The 15,833-nt window shown below is 44.4% G+C and overlaps 1 protein-coding gene across 1 annotated transcript in view; it reads right to left on the bottom strand.

Annotated features, from left to right (window-relative positions):
• The window catches only part of NECAB3 (N-terminal EF-hand calcium binding protein 3), a 91,863-nt gene extending 85,101 nt beyond the window's left edge, over positions 1–6,762 (bottom strand). Inside the window, exon 1 of the mRNA XM_083444081.1 lies at positions 6,452–6,762. Coding sequence (XP_083300207.1) covers positions 6,452–6,568 — 117 coding nt within the window. The 5' untranslated portion in view covers positions 6,569–6,762. The remainder of the gene's footprint in view (positions 1–6,451) is intronic.
• Positions 6,763–15,833: the final 9,071 nt, after the last annotated feature.

Below are 15,833 nucleotides of genomic sequence, written 5' to 3'. Positions count from 1 at the left end.
ATGATTTACCATGGCAGCTTGCAAGCAACAGATAATAATACAACCCCCCCCCCCAAATCACACACAGATAGACACACCCCTTAGTCTCCTGGCTATAAAGTGTTCTAACAATAATTTCAGAAATATATAGAATCATAAATTCTATAAAGGTACCCTGAAAGCCATCTAGTCCATCCCCCTGCAATGCAGCAATAATTTGCATCATTCAAATAGACCAGGGTATATGTAAATACGTTAGCATATAAACTATGAAAGAAGCAGCAGTCCTGACTTTGTGTTAGTCCCTTGGCTGTAGTACTAAACTTGGAGACCTGACTTATTTCCGTGCATTGTTGGGCATATGTGTTGAGCCTTGCAAAGGAACTATACAATAAACATTCTCATTTCTATCACACTTACAGTGCTCTTTACATATCAACATCTTCATCTCTGCCTTGTCAAACATATGTGCACACGTGTGCAAATGTGTCATATACCCATATAGAACATACGTACTCACACACATAGACACACTTAGTCCAAAATGGTGGCTTTACTTTCCTAGAATGTCTTAACTCCTCAAATAGCAAATATAATTTGCATTATGGCAGGGAAGTTAGCCAAAATCCAAGATGTTCGGCACTAATTAGCAAGATAATTCTGTAGACTGATTAATTGCTACAAAGTAGAGTGCTTTCATTGTACAAGCTTCATTAACTATGTCTGAACCAAGCTGATGAGCTGTGGTGCAATCTAATGGCTCTGAGTATTTATTCTCCCTGTCAAATCTTCCCTTCTCCCACCCCATATCTCACCCACGCTGAGAATGCCAAAGCTCTGCAGCTTGCACTCCAATCCGGACTGGCCATTCCATCTTACCAAGGTCCTCCTACACACCTCACCCAGAATAATCCAGTGGCCTATATCCCTTCAGCAACCATATGGGGGTGGGCACCTGTCCTATATTTACAGAAGACCGTTTTCTATTTGAAGGGCTGTTTGGTCCAAGTCTAGTTAAAAGATGAAGGGCTCTAAGGAGGAGCTTGGAGGTTGCCCATCAACAGTTACCATCAGGGCAATAGACTCAGGAGACTCACAGGTCAGTTTCCCCCACTACTGTGAGATGTATTGTAATTTTTATTTCAATTATAGTAATTTGCATCTATACATATACATTAGGACTTGCAAATGTATTTTTCTCCTCTTTTTGGTGATGAAGTTAAACTTTTTTTTGCTGAAGTGCAAACAGCCACCTTACCCTGTGTGCAGATTATTCTTCTCAGCAGATACAAATAATGTTGCACGCTAGAACCAGGAGGGACAGCACACTATTGAATGCCCAAACACCTTGAGCTGGGAGGCATGGTGCAAAGTAGGAGGCACGGCTACCCTTTTGTATGGTACCAGTCCCAGGGACTAGTGCTTTTAAACTCAAAGCATGGTCATCCCCTCTTGACTTCCCAGCTGGCACACCTTTAAAAGTTGCATAGAAGGAGATGTCGTAGTAAATGAGGCTTCTTGCATTGTTGCCAGAAAAAAAATCCACATATGGTGACATTTACTACCCATCCCACAATACCACTGGCACACATTGCCATACCAATAAAGAAAGAAGAAGAAGTGTTTGGACTTGATATCCTGCCTTTCACTCCCCTTGAGGAGTCTCAAAGCGGCTAACAATCTCCTTTCCCTTCCTCCCCCACAACAAAAACTCTGTGAGGTGAGTGGGGCTGAGAGACTTCAGAGAAGTGTGACTGGCCCAAGGTCACCCAGCAGCTGCATGTGGAGGAGCGGGGAAGCGAATCCGGTTCACCAGATTACAAGAAAACAAAGAAAGTGGCACAACAAAGCAAGGCTTCCCCTGCTCAGTTGTCAAAAATGGTATCCGGTATCTTAAGGTGATTGGGGGAAAGTTGCAACTGTATGGCCATACTGCTGAAGGCTTGTTGGAGTCTTGTCCCCATGTTACTTTTTATCATAGTGAAGTTATCACAAAATGGTTTAGCTTCCATCGCTTTCACCTGATGTCTTGAGAAGACATCACTCGCTCTACTAGGAAACTCTGCTAATGATTGCCCATGGAATTGCAGCCGAAACAGAGTCACTGGGAGATGTCAATAGGCTAAGGGGAAGCAGAAGATTTGCACAACTATGAAAATAAAACTATTTAGGAACCTCCCTTTAAAAAGAAAAACCCCAATAAGACAGAGTCGAGTAGCATATAAATTAATAAATAATAACAATTAAAAATAATAAATTGTTACCCATTCTTTTCTTTAAAAACACCCACTTAGAACTATATTTCTCCACATTTTAATGCACCATATTTCAGGGCTAATTCTAGACCTACTTTGAATTATTATTCTTTGAGTCAAGCAAATATCTACGTCATTTCCAACAGACACTCATAAGATTCATGGCCATTGTCATAAGTGAAATGGTTAATTACTGGATGATTTCATCCTCTCTTTTTGCTTACGCTGAGTATACCAATCCAGCTTCTATGAAAAAAGCAATTTCCCCTGGGGCAAACAATTGTTTACATGGCAACATGCTTATGATAGCATCTTTGTAGCAATTGGCACTTGATTTGTTAATTTAACTATATTTAAGGCTGTAAATCCTATACCCTCTTACCTGGGAGTGAGCCACACTGAACTTGGGCTTACTTCTGAGTAGACATGTAATAATAATGAGCTCTAGGCATTTCCAAAAGGCAATCTATTGTAGAATAAGATTTGTGCTTCATTACAGCACTGACACAACTAGGCTGAAATATTTGACTCCTTAAATTTTTATGAGCTTTGCTTTTGCACAGGAAGCTACAGGGCTTTTAGCTAGTGTCTGTATTGCATTGTAGGAATAGAGGATCAAACACAAAAGACCGTTTCGAATGCTTAAACTCCTTTAAATCAGAAGCCTTCTTCTCTGTGCCCACGAGTGGAGGAAGTGTTAATAGATGCTCTGAGCTGTCTGGATCATTCAGTTCTTATGAAACCTTGTGCACATTGGCTTGAAAGGAAATCCCTTTGTGCTCAATGGGATGTCCTCTCAAGAGAAGCGTGCAGAAAACCACAGCCCTCCAGTCCTCATCTAGAACAGTCTCCAGTTCTTAAGCTTATGAGACATGCAGTGTGTGCAATCATGGCTGGGTAATCCCTGCAAATCGGTGATAAATTTGGAAAGCAAATGTTTTCAAATATTCCCCATCTGCCAGTCGCTGTTTTAAATATAACTGCAGGGAAACAGAGGCACTTTATAATGCATTTTAAGACCACCATTTCTGTCTCATTTTGTTGTTATCATAAAACTCTCAGGCTAGTAGCTAGAACATTTTCCAGTCATAATTTCCCGCAGATACAACATGCCCAAGGCCCTCCCTATCTGTTATTGCTGATGACTGATAACGAAATAATCTATTTTTGATTGCATTTCAGAAGGACACTTAGTTTCAGATGAGCCAGTCAGAACCACCTTGCAGTATGGAAAAACACAGTGGCCAGGCTACATTGTTAAAGGGAAAGTGTATCAAACAAATAAAATTCCTTCCTTTTCTTTGGGAAAAGTTTTTTCCAAGTCTAGGCGATGGAGACTTCAGCTTCCCACCCCCTAAATAAAAACAAACCAACCCACCCCTAAGTGTGTATATTAATATCATCTAGGCCAGTGGTTCCCAATTGGTGGTCCGCGGAACCCAGGGGGTCTGCGTAACCCACCCAGGGGGTCTGTTTGTGCCACCATTAACACAACAAAAACTACCATGGAGATATCAATTTTTTTTCAAAAGTAAGGGGACCATTGCTTTCTCTCTTTTTTTTTTTTTGAAAAACAGGGGGTCCATGGTACTTTGCTAATTGGGAACCACTGATCCAGGCTTCCAAACTCATGCATTTTCGTATCTCATAGGCCACTGTTTTGAAGTGCATGCTTTCAGAACTGTCTTGCTATTACTTATCAGTAGTTTTCAGTTGCTTGGGCTTATGCTTCTTTTAAATTTAAATTTTCTTTTAAATTTGTTATAAATTACTTCGGGTGGTAGGTGGTGGTTTTATTGAAAGGTGATATGCAAATGCTATAAATAAATTAATCATCTCAATGGTATCAGACAAACATAGTGCATTGAACATTTTCAAAGCATGACACAAATTCCATTGCATTTTATTTATAAAAATATTTATGTACCGCCATATCACAAAAATCTATCAAAGCGGTGTGTAACAGTAAAAACAATATGAAACAATACAACGAAAGCTTAAAAAGTTAAAAACAAAGATCACAACAACCCAAAGGAAGAGGCCTTTGTTAGAGCCATACCGTCCAGGGGTCTGACTTTACAGAAGACACAGTCCTCTGTTTGGAGGGCTGTCTGATCCAAGACTGCTTTAAAGATTAAAAAACTACACGATGGGAAGAGCGGAAGGGGCCTTGAAGTTGCCCACCAACGCTTAGCACCCAGACAGGAAACTGAGCAGGCACACTGTCACAGTCTTCCCCGCTATGGTGAAATGTATTGCAATTCCATTTAAATTATAGCAATCCTTTCTAAATTTGCATCCATACATATAGATTGGTATATACAAATTTAATCGAAAGCACTGGCATCTTTTGTCCCCCCCCCCCCCCCGGTTTGTGCATTTCCTCTTTTTGAATGCTTAACCCCAGTTAAACCTTGATGCATTCCTTGGATTGTATCCCACGCAAATCAAACCCATTTAAATTAATGGGCGTGATTAATTTAGGTCAATTAATTTCAATTGGTCTACTCTGAGTAGAACCCTATCTTCAGCTGCTTCTGCAGGCGATCAGTTTGCTGGGAAAGTGTAGCAGCTGAGATGGGAACTCCTGAGGCAACTTCCAGGAATGAGCAGACTTGAAAATACAACTTGCTTTTCACAGACTTGAAGTTGCATTGCATTAACTCTCCTTCATACTTTGCACATTGATCAGGTAAGATATTATTTGTTCCATTTAGAGTGTCCCCAGACCAACAATACCCTCCCCCCGCCATACACAAAACGCCACTGATCACAGTGTGAGCACAGGGAGATCAGGGCTCCATTTTCCATGAAATTACTTGTCCTTCATTAAGGAAATATTATTAGCTTTTAGTGGACTCTAGTCCACAAAACCTTATGCCAAAATAAACATTGTTAGTGGCGTTTGGATGCAGCAGTCAGTACGTTCCATCTTGCACACTTATTCACCAGCATAGCAAAACTTCGCCTTAATGCCTTAACAGCCACCCTTCCCTTGCCTCTTTTTATTAATATAGGAAAAACCAATGAAGAATTCCTTTTTTAAAAATGGAGTTACAATTCTAGTTCTTTTTATATATATATATTTACAAAAATGAAATATTTTAAAGACTTTTTTAAAAAAAAGCTGTTTAAATGTTTATTAAAAAATAGGAAAGTTTGTATTTAAACCCTGTTTAGGGAAGTTTTTAATATTTAATGCTGTATTGTTTTTAACACTCGATTGGGAGCCACCCAGAGTGGCTGGGGAAACTCAGCCAGATGGGTCTAAATAATGAATTATTATTATTATTATTATTATTATTATTATTATTATTATTAACATGCTGCAAGATTCTCCCTTCATTTTGCTGCAACAGACTAATGGTGCTCTGGAAACTATTCCATGATTTCTCTAGGCAGAAATTTAACACTCCTTTTCTTCCTTGCCATTCTGCGGTCTCTTTCTCTTTCACCAGTGGACCCTTTAGTCAATGTGCAAAACATTCATTCACCTGGACATTTTGTTAATTTTCAACTGCTAATTTCTTAAGAATATACTGCACCGGGTTACTTCATGGCCTGTATAAGATCCCTCCCTTTTTACATCTTCCGTATAATTTATTGGTGAGATTAAGGGTGCACAGGTGAAATTTCAACTTTGGCAAGCTTGAAAACCAAGCTCACGATTCCAGCAGGAAGAAATACATACAAATTAGTCTGAGGATGGGAGAAAGGGCTGAAAAGTGAATGGAGCAGAAATATTACTACAAGTACTGGTCTGCATGCAGTGCACTCTTATTCTCATGCTAGACTTGGGTAACTTACTGGAGATCATGGGATTTGCTGGAGATCATGGGATACCTTTGCAGAGGTGGGACAAGAGCCCAACTCTTTCTAATCTTGTTCTGAAATCATACCATGAAACAATTTTCTCTCTACTACATCCCTGGCTCTCCAAGACACACACATGCACATTTCTCTGCAAAAAGTGTAGCATGAAGGCTTTCAGGGCAGAAACTCGAGGGCTTTGTATTTGCCTTGCTCCTTGGGACTTGGCAAGTTTTCCAAACCAGACCTCTGAGCATACCAACGGGAGGTGGAAGCAGGAAATTATGAAATCCAGAAAGCTTGAAATAGGAGGTGAAGCAACGGCTAAATCAAACATGCATAGTACTTCTCTTCAAACCACTCTCCATTTACTACATAGGGAAAACATGTGCCATGCAGCTACTTACATCGTGGAAGATTGCTAGTCCCTTGCCATAGTTCTGCAGGCTGTCTTTGGCTTCAGGGCTGTACGCGTGCTTGGCAGAGAGCAAGCACATTGTCAGCATCTCTGTACATGCCATCATCTTCTCGCTGAAGATTGCTGGGTTCTTCTTTCACAGATGCTGGGAGGCTGGTCCCTCAGTTACCCTCGCCTTCCCAGATTGCTTGGCACGCTGAATGCCCTGGTTTCAGTGACTGTCAGCGAACCTAGCCTGCTCTGCAGTTGTTGGAAGCAGCAACTACTGTGCACTGAGAGATGCTCTTGCCAGCCACTCGGCAACATTCAGTGTAGGTGTATCAGTCTCAATGCCCTCCCCTTGGCTGCACCGATTGGTCAGGGCCTTTGAGTGGCAGGATTTGTTATTAGACGCTCGTCATCACCTCAGAGCGGCAAAGTCAGCAAGAGATTCCTCTTCAGAGAGGAGGATTGACTTCGAGGATTGCAGGCTGCACTTTTGTAAGCAGGAGTGAGTGCAGATCCTTGATTCCTGGCGGTGCGCTGGGTCACGCCAGTCAGTCTGAAGAGGATTGATTGATTGATTGATTGATTGATTGATTGACTGATTGATTGATGTGCAGGAAAGGAGTCAGAAAAGAAGTGCTGAAGGAACTGGGTAGGGAAGAATAATAAAGTGGGGGGGGGGTGCATTGACAGCTCTGAGCATTTGGAAAGAATGTCAGAAGGAAGGCCTAGGAGGCTGTTAGAATAACAAGTGCCCAAGCAGTTAGTTACACAGGAAGCTGTCTTCTACTGGGTCAGATCTTTGGTCCATCTAGTTCAGTACTGTCTACACTGACTGGCAGTGGCACACAACTTTCCCTTCCTAGAACAATGAAGCAAATGTAGAGGAACTGGAGCTGGTCCAGTGTGACAGAGCTGGCATGAGGAATGATACCCCTTCCCACAGAGATGGCTCTCCCCCCAAAACCTGCTGGGCCAGCCAGGCTGCAACAACTGGCTGCATTCACCTAAGCAACTATAAGCAAGTCTCACTGAGTTCCACAGGCTTCATAATGCAACCACTCTAGTTAGCTGTCCCTGCTTCACAGAAGCTGTAAAAAGGTTGGATCAGGAGCCTGTGAGGCTGCAACCCAAAGCATCCTCTTTGTTTTGGAAAGGGGAAAGCATCTTTGCCAAGAACACAGTGGGGTTTACTTCTGAGTAAACAGCCACAAGTCTGCCTCAAGACTCAAAGGTTCTAGTCTTTTTCTCTGGGAGGGAGAGCAAACAAATGCTGTGAGAGTCATTAGGAAATCATTTTCCCACCTACCACAATTCTCAGCCTTGACAGTTGGGGCCCCTGCCCTGAAATGTTGTCACCCAAGGTAGTCACCTAGTTCACCTATGTGCCAAAGCTCCCATGTGCTGTTGGCTGGAGACAGGATAGTACTTTATGTAGAAGTAGACTGCTGAGTCAAGACTGCAAACAGCAACTTGCTCAGGTTCAGATCTTGAGCATAAATGCACTTTGATAAGCAATTCATTTTGCTCTGGTATTCTGTACAAAATGTTCTCAGTGAGCAAGCTCTTCATTTCCTAGTGTCTCACAGTAAAAGAAGAACCGTTCCTCAAAAAAGACAGCCAGATTTTTAACAGAAATTATTGCCACAGCAGCGTCAACAGGACAGCTATTTCTCAAAACAGATTGGAGCTATTCTTGAGGGTAAAGGTAAAGGGACCCCTGACGATTAGGTCCAGTTGTGACCGACTCTGGGGTTGCGGTGCTCATCTCGCTTTATTGGCCGAGGGAGCCGGCGTACAGCTTCCAGGTCATGTGGCCAGCATGACTAAGCCACTTCTGGTGAACCAGAGCAGCGCACAGAAACACCGTTTACCTTCCCGCTGGAGCGGTACCTATTTATCTACTTGCACTTTCATGTGCTTTCAAACTGCTAGGTTGGCAGGAGCATGGACCGAGCAACGGGAGCTCACCCCGTCGCGGGGATTCGAACTGCCACCCTTCTGATCGGCAAGTCCTAGGCTCTGTGGTTTAACCCACAGTGCCACCAGCATCCCTCTTGAGGGTAACCTTCCCCCAAATTAGTCACTGCAGTTCCCAGGGTGATTTAACAGTCAGTTCCTCTTCCCAGGGAAGTGTTGCTCTGTGAAGGGAGTAGGGGTTTCCTAACAACCCTCAGCCCCGTTAACAAACTACAATTCCCATGATTCTTTAGTAGAAGACACGGCTGTTTAAAGTGGTACGGTACTGCTTTAAATGTATAGTGCAGATGGGACCTTTGTTGCAACAACAAATTTTTTATACCCTGCCCATCTGACTGTGTTCCTCAGTGTGGGTGCCACTACCAAGAAGGCGCTCTGCCTGGTTCCCTGCAATTTCACTTCTCACTGTGACGGAACTGCCATAAGGCCCTTGGTACTGGATCTCAGTGTCCAGGCTGAACGATGGGGGTGGAGATGCTCCAAAACCATTTAGGGCATTAAACGTCAGTACCAAGACATTGAATTGTGCTTGGAAATTTAATAGGAGCCAATGTAGATCTTCTAGGACTGGTGTTATATGGTCCTGGCAACCACTCCCAGTCACTAGTCTGGCAGCCACATTCTGGATTAGTTGTAGTTTCCGAGTCACCTTCAAAGATAGCCCCATGTAGGGTGCATTGTAGTAGTCCAAGCGGGAGATAACCAAAGTATGTACAACAGCACACAACAAGTGAGCCAAGAATCATTTCTCCCCTTTTCCTGGGAGACTCCTCAACCTGGCATGTTAAATATCTCCTTTTTACTCTAGATGAATTAAATTTGGAATGTTTCCAAAATCAGTAACAGAGAAGGGAATAACCACGAGGTCCTTCAAATGCACTTGGTAGCAGCAGGGGATCCTTTCACCATGTGTTGTGTCCTCTTGGAAAGGAAGTGGGGTGAAATACATTTTAACTCTTGTTATCCAACACAAAGAGGAATAGCAAGACAAAAGCTGGAGTCTTTGACAGATTGTTTCTGTGTAGCACAGGGCCTTAACAAACACTTAACATTTTTCGCACTTCTGTTTCCAGCTGTCCTTGCAATAACAGCCATATGGACTATTTACAGGAAACTATAGAGGCTGTTTCTCCAAAGTGTGTGGCTGTTCCCCCCTCCACACACACCTGGCATACAGCACTTGTTTTTGTTATGACAATAGCAGCAACTACTGGGACTCAGGCACCCAGTGCTATTCCCTCCAGACTACTGAATCCCCAAGTGGTTATTAGTGCATAACAATCAACACAGAGCGACCACTGACAAAGTTCAAACCCTGTCGCAATAGCAATAAAGCAATGAGATCAGCAGCAAACTGGCAGCCATTAGTAGCCTGATCCTGAGTTCAGTCAGTCTTTGTCCCATTTAAGAGGCCGTGGGATTGCATTTTAAACCAGTAGATCAATCAACGAACCATGCGACCTCAACCTCCTGATCTATGCCACTTGAAGGGATTAGGATAAAGTGAAGGTGACCCTACATTGTGGGGTTTTTTGGGGGGTGGGGCTCTGCCACTGCACCTAGGGAGTCTCTCCCATCAGTCGTAAAAGGTAAAGGTCGTGACTGACTCTGGGGTTGCGGTGCTCATCTCGCTTTATCTGGCATACAGCTTCCGGGTCATGTGGCCAGCATGACTAAGCCGCTTCTGGTGAACCAGAACAGTGCACGGAAACGCCATTTACCTTCCTGCCGGAGCGGTACCTATTTATCTACTTGCACTTTTGACGTGCTTTCGAACTGCTACGTTGGCAGGAGCAGGGACCAAGCAACGGGAGCTCACTCTGTCAAGGGGATTTGAACCGCCAACCTTCTGATCAGCAAGTCCTAGGCTCTGTGGTTTAACCATCAGTGGTAGCTTATGGAAAATCCTCAAAACAAGGTGCTTGGGGGCAGGGCAGGGCAGGGCATGGATAGCTTGGGCTATGCTGGATTCAAAGCGCTGCAGAACTTGGAAGGGCCTGGAAAAAGAAGGAAAGGAGAAAGAAGAGGGGAAACAACATCATGGGAGAGGTGTTTTCAGCTACCCCACCCTTTGCCCTTGGGAGCCTTGTAAAAGCTGCTGCAGGAGAGCAACACTGAGCAACATCAGGAAGGGGTGTTTCTAGGACAGGGGTCAGCAAACTTTTTCAGCAGGGGGCCGGTCCACTGTCCCTCAGACCTTGTGGGGGGCCGGACTATATTTTTTTTGGGGGGGGGGGATGAACAAATTCCTATGTCCCACAAATAACCCAGAGATGCATTTTAAATAAAAGGACACATTCTACTAATGTAAAAACACACTGATTCCCCGACTGTCCGTGGGCCAGATTTAGAAGGTGATTGGGCCGGATCTGGCCCCTAGGTAGTTTGCCTACCCATGAACTAAAGAAAACAGCTTTTGTTTGTGTGTTGGAAACATTTAGAAGAATACTGTGATCATGAGGAGATTAGTGACATCCAACTATTGCCTCAATGATACCTTATTTGGGGTTTGTTAGGAGGATTGAATCTGCTTAATATTCAGTTATTGGTGAGTATTTTGGTCCTTTCCAGCTGTGTCATTTAATTTTATATGAGAATGTATTGTGTCATAAGAGTGAATGTGGGCTTAACCTTCAGGCCTACAGAGATAAGCCATTGACATAGCTTTGCATTACAAGTACATATCATCTCTTGGCTGATTGCCATGTTTTCATGGTTAACTCTTTAAGGTCATGGGCATCGTGGTGACTAGGAGAACCTAGTAGAAGAGGGCAGCTTGCCAACCCTTGGACCTACATGGGAATGGGATGGCACCATCAGTACTTCCCCTGGATGACCACAGGAGCATAGCTGTCCACCATGTTCCTGGCTATAACAGTAAAAATATGATAGACTAGAGCACTGTTACTGTTACACAGACACAGAGAAGCCAGCACAGACCAGGATGTGCTATGCACCAACTGGCTCTAGGGCTATCATTTGCAGTCGTGTCTAAGGATTCTCCCAACAGCAGATAGATTGTAAGAATGAAATAGTCTGGAATTTTTTTTTATTATGATAGTGCTTAAATGCTTAGTAGTTTGCCTTAGTGACTATGTATGTGCATTTAAGGCCAACACTTGCTGTGCAGCTAATAAAACTTGCCTCTGAATCCAAACGAACAGCTGCCCCCCAGCAAATCAGCTTGTTTCCAGTGTTGCATTTTAAATTCAAAGGTGCTGTTTATTTATTCTGTTGCACGCCACTTCATGTACACAGTGAGGCAGGATGAAAATGTAAGAAGCACAGGATAAAGAGGCAATCAACAGATAACACTATCACAGACCCACCTGGAGATGCCAGGGAATGAACCTGGGGCCTTCTGAATGCAAAGCAGATGTTCCACTGTTAAGTTGTGGGTGAACATATCAGACGACACAGCGATTCTTCAAACAGCTCTTGTTTATTCACAGGCCAGAACAGAACTGAACTGAAGGGTTCAGCCAGCCTGCTTATATAGAGCTCCACTACCACACAACTGTAACAACTTTCTGTAACTATCCAATCACTGAACGTCACTTTCAATCCGTTATTTGCATATGTGGACCTGAGTGAAAACTATCTACAGTATCTCCCTGCTGGCCCAGGGTGAGAATTTCAGTACATAACATCCACCACTGCGGAACCCCTCTTGTCTGCCAGCCCACTCACTCATGGGCATGCAATTCCCAGCACTTACATGCACGCAATCTCTTGTTGCCTATGGCAGCCAGGCGAGTTGTTGACTATAAGGCACGTTGTGCCTATACGGATCCTCAGCTACTGTCAGTAAATTACACACACAGAGAGAAAGAGAGCAGCAGTAGATGGGCTTTCCAAGGAGCATCTGATGATTGTCCATTGTGAGAACAGAATGCCAGATTGGATAGGCCCTTGGTCTTATCTTATGTTCAGGTCAGGCGCATGTTGCCAATGCCCAAATCACCCTAGACGCATGATGCTGTTCTATTTCATGCTACTGTAAGTCAACAGAACTCTAATAACGGCCACATCTTTTCATCTCTGCCATCCCCAAGGAGCCAGAGGCCTCTTCATAACCTTAGCAAATGCTTTCAGCATTATGCAAAGTGAGCCATCATTTTATCACTAGCATGGAAAGTGAAGATGTCCTGCGACGGGGAAGGTGTGAAAGCCGGTTCTCCCCCAGCAAGCTGCGGCCAATATTTAAGGGTTGTTGGGGTTTCTTTGGCTTTTTGCAGAATTCAGAATGTTTTGTCAAGTGGCAGCTGGAGCTCGGGAAAAGAGAGAAAAAGCATTATCTGGGGAAAGGAAGAGCGAGAGAGCAGGCATGATTCCCGAGGGCTGTTGCTTCAGGATTTCTATCCTGTGCACAGAGGGAGCCTTTTCTTCTCCTTTCTGCCAGTCATTCTGTGGGCACTGTTATACAGTGGTTCTGCTCCTTCCTCCTGGGCCATGTTTGGAAAGTGGTGTGGGGGATGGGTGTTCAGTCCCCTGGGCTCTCACTTGTGGGGTGCCTCAGGGTTCTGTCCTCTCCCCCATGCTTTTCAATATCTACATGCAGCCGCTGGGAGAGATCATCAGAGGGTTTGGGCTGGGTGTCCATCAATATGCTGATGATACACAGCTCTACCTCTCTTTCAAATCAGAACCAGTGAAGGCGGTGAAGGTCCTGTGTGAGTACCTGGAGGCAGTTGGAGGATGGATGGCAGCTAATGGATTGAGGTTGAATCCTGACAAGACAGAAGTACTGTTCTTGGGGAACAGGGGATGGGTTGGTGTGAAGGACTCCCTGATCCTGAATGGGGTAACTGTGCCCCTGAAGGACCAGGTGGTGAGCCTGGGAGTCATTTTGGACTCACAGCTGTCCATGGAGGCACAGGTCTATTCTGTATCCAGGGCAGCTGTGTACCAGCTCCACCTGGTACGCAGGCTGAGAGCCTATCTGCCCGCAGGCTGTCTCACCAGAGTGGTGCATGCTCTAGTTATCTCCCACTTGGACTACTGCAATGTGCTCTACGTGGGGCTACCTTTGAAGGTGACCCGGAAACTACAACTAATCCAGAATGCGGCAGCTAGACTGGTGACTGGGGGCGGCCGCCGAGACAACATAACACCGGTCTTGAAAGACTGACATTGGCTCCCATTACGTTTCCGAGCACAATTCAAAGTGTTGGTGTTGACCTTTAAAGCCCTAAATGGCCTCAGCGCAGTATACCTGAAGGAGTGTCTCTACCCCCATCTTTCTGCCTGGACACTGAGGTCCAGCGCCAAGGGCCTTCTGGCAGTTCTCTCATTGTGAGAAGCAAAGCTACAGGGAACCAGGCAGAGGGTCTTCTCGGTAGTGGCACCCGCCTTGTGGAACACTCTGCCATCAGATGTCAAAGAGATAAACAACTACCTGACATTCACAAGACACCTGAAGGCAGCCCTGTTCAGGGAAGTTTTTAACGTGTGACATTTTAGTGTATTTTTTGTCTTTGTTAGAAGCCGCCCAGAGTGGCTGGGGAATCCCAGCCAGATGGGCGGGGTACAAATAATAAATTATTATTATTATTATTATTATTATTATTATTATGGCAGGAAAGCTGCTGGGTGGCGGCAAGCAGTGCAGTACAGTGGTACCTCTGGATATGAACGCTTCTGGTTGCGCACACGTCAGGTTACGAGCTGCACTAACCCGGAAGTAGTTTCTCCTGGATGCGAACTTTGCCCTGGGATGCAAGCAGAAATCACGTGTGGGAGGCGCACTTTCGCTAATGGCGCCTCATGTTAAGAACAGTTTCAGGATAAGAACGGAACTCCAGAATGAATTAAGTTCGTAACCAGAGGTACTGCTGTATTGGCACCCCTAAAAAAATCTGAACAATGTAGGGTTGTCCATCCAAAAAAGGTGGGAGTTCCTGAACCTCTTTTTCTAGGAAAAAAGCACTGGTCCCTTCTGTATAAGGACCAGCTGATACAGAATAGTAAGCTGGCCTTGTTCTCTGGCCTCCTTTATGCCAATGGTTCCCAATTTTTTTCTCAGGGCGGACAAAAGCAAGCATTTCTTTACCTAGTGTGTATTTAAACAATGGAATTTGCTGCCACAAGATCTACTGATAGCCACCCATTCGGACACCCTAAAAGGGAATTAGACAAAGTCTTGGCTATCAGTAGCTGCTAATCACGATAGCTGTGTGCTGCCTCCAGTACTGGAGATGTTGGCATGTCTCTGAATGCCAGTTGCTGGGAATCACAAGTGGGGAGAGTGTTATAGGCATCTGGCTGGCCACTGTGAGTGCAAGATGATAAGACTGGCTGGGCCTTTTGGTCTGGTCTATCAGGAGTTTCCCTATGTTGCTCTTAGGACTCAGCTACAATAGTAAGGAAAAAAACGTTTTATGTGCGTTATAACACAGTGACACCAGATGGCGCTGTGGAGTCCCGACTTCTGCCAACGTGATTTCCCATAATAAAGTTTACAACGTGTTTTCCTGAAATGCTTTTAGATGTGTCTAGATCCAGCTGTAGTGACCTTTTGCAGCTTCTGAGGCAGGGAGGGGTACGTTAATTGCTCAGTTCAAAGAACAAGCTCTGGTCTTGATGTTTTTTCAGGAGGCAGAGTTGTTCTTTTGCCATCTGCACCACCAACTGTCTCTATTTACAGGGGGCAATCCCTGTTTTCTGGTATTGTCACTGCTAAATCATTCCCTGTGTTCCTCTCCAAATTTCAACCATTAGGCATAACATGCCTTGTTGATCTGTTTAGCATGAGTGATTAGAATCACCCTCCCCAGAGTCCCTAGTACTTACATCTCAAGCCCAATCTGGATAAGATGATATTCACATAAGGAACAGTGGTTCTAATTACTTTTAAAAAGTGCATATTAGGTGCAGGAGGGGCAATCTAGATCATAGCCATGGTGGGGGTAGGGGTCTTTGACCAATTGTCCCTTTCTGTGGCCTGGATCCAGACCTGGCCTGGAAGGGTCTGGAAGGGTCCAAGCACCTGCTATTTGCATTGGAGAGAGACCTCTGGAAAGGGAAGCTTTTCTTCCAAGGCAAACAGTAGGCACTGGTCCCAGTCCTAACTGGTGGGCCTCCACCTGTGATTAGAAAAAACATTCACCCAATTTTTCATTGTGTCTTCTGGGGTGATGGGGGGTTGGATGCGCCCCACCTTGAATGCACTTACAGGCCAGACACATGTATATAGAATACAAAGGCTGCCATCCTTTCACACTTACTTGGGAGTAGGCTCTATTGAACTCAGTTGGACTTACTTAAGAGTAAGCAGGTACAACACCATAGAAAATGCAATGCACACACTGCAGCTGCAGAGGTCTGCTTTGGCTGATGGATTACCTGTTATAAGACAATAATGTTTTTACAGTATAGCAAAAAGAAGCCCTGCTCTGGACAATAAC

Source organism: Podarcis tiliguerta (assembly GCF_965153285.1).
Source record: "Podarcis tiliguerta genome assembly, chromosome: 6".
Taxonomy (NCBI): Eukaryota; Metazoa; Chordata; class Lepidosauria; order Squamata; family Lacertidae; genus Podarcis; species Podarcis tiliguerta.
The sequence above is the reverse complement of the archived record's forward strand: the minus strand, read 5'-3'. Positions and strand labels throughout refer to the sequence as shown.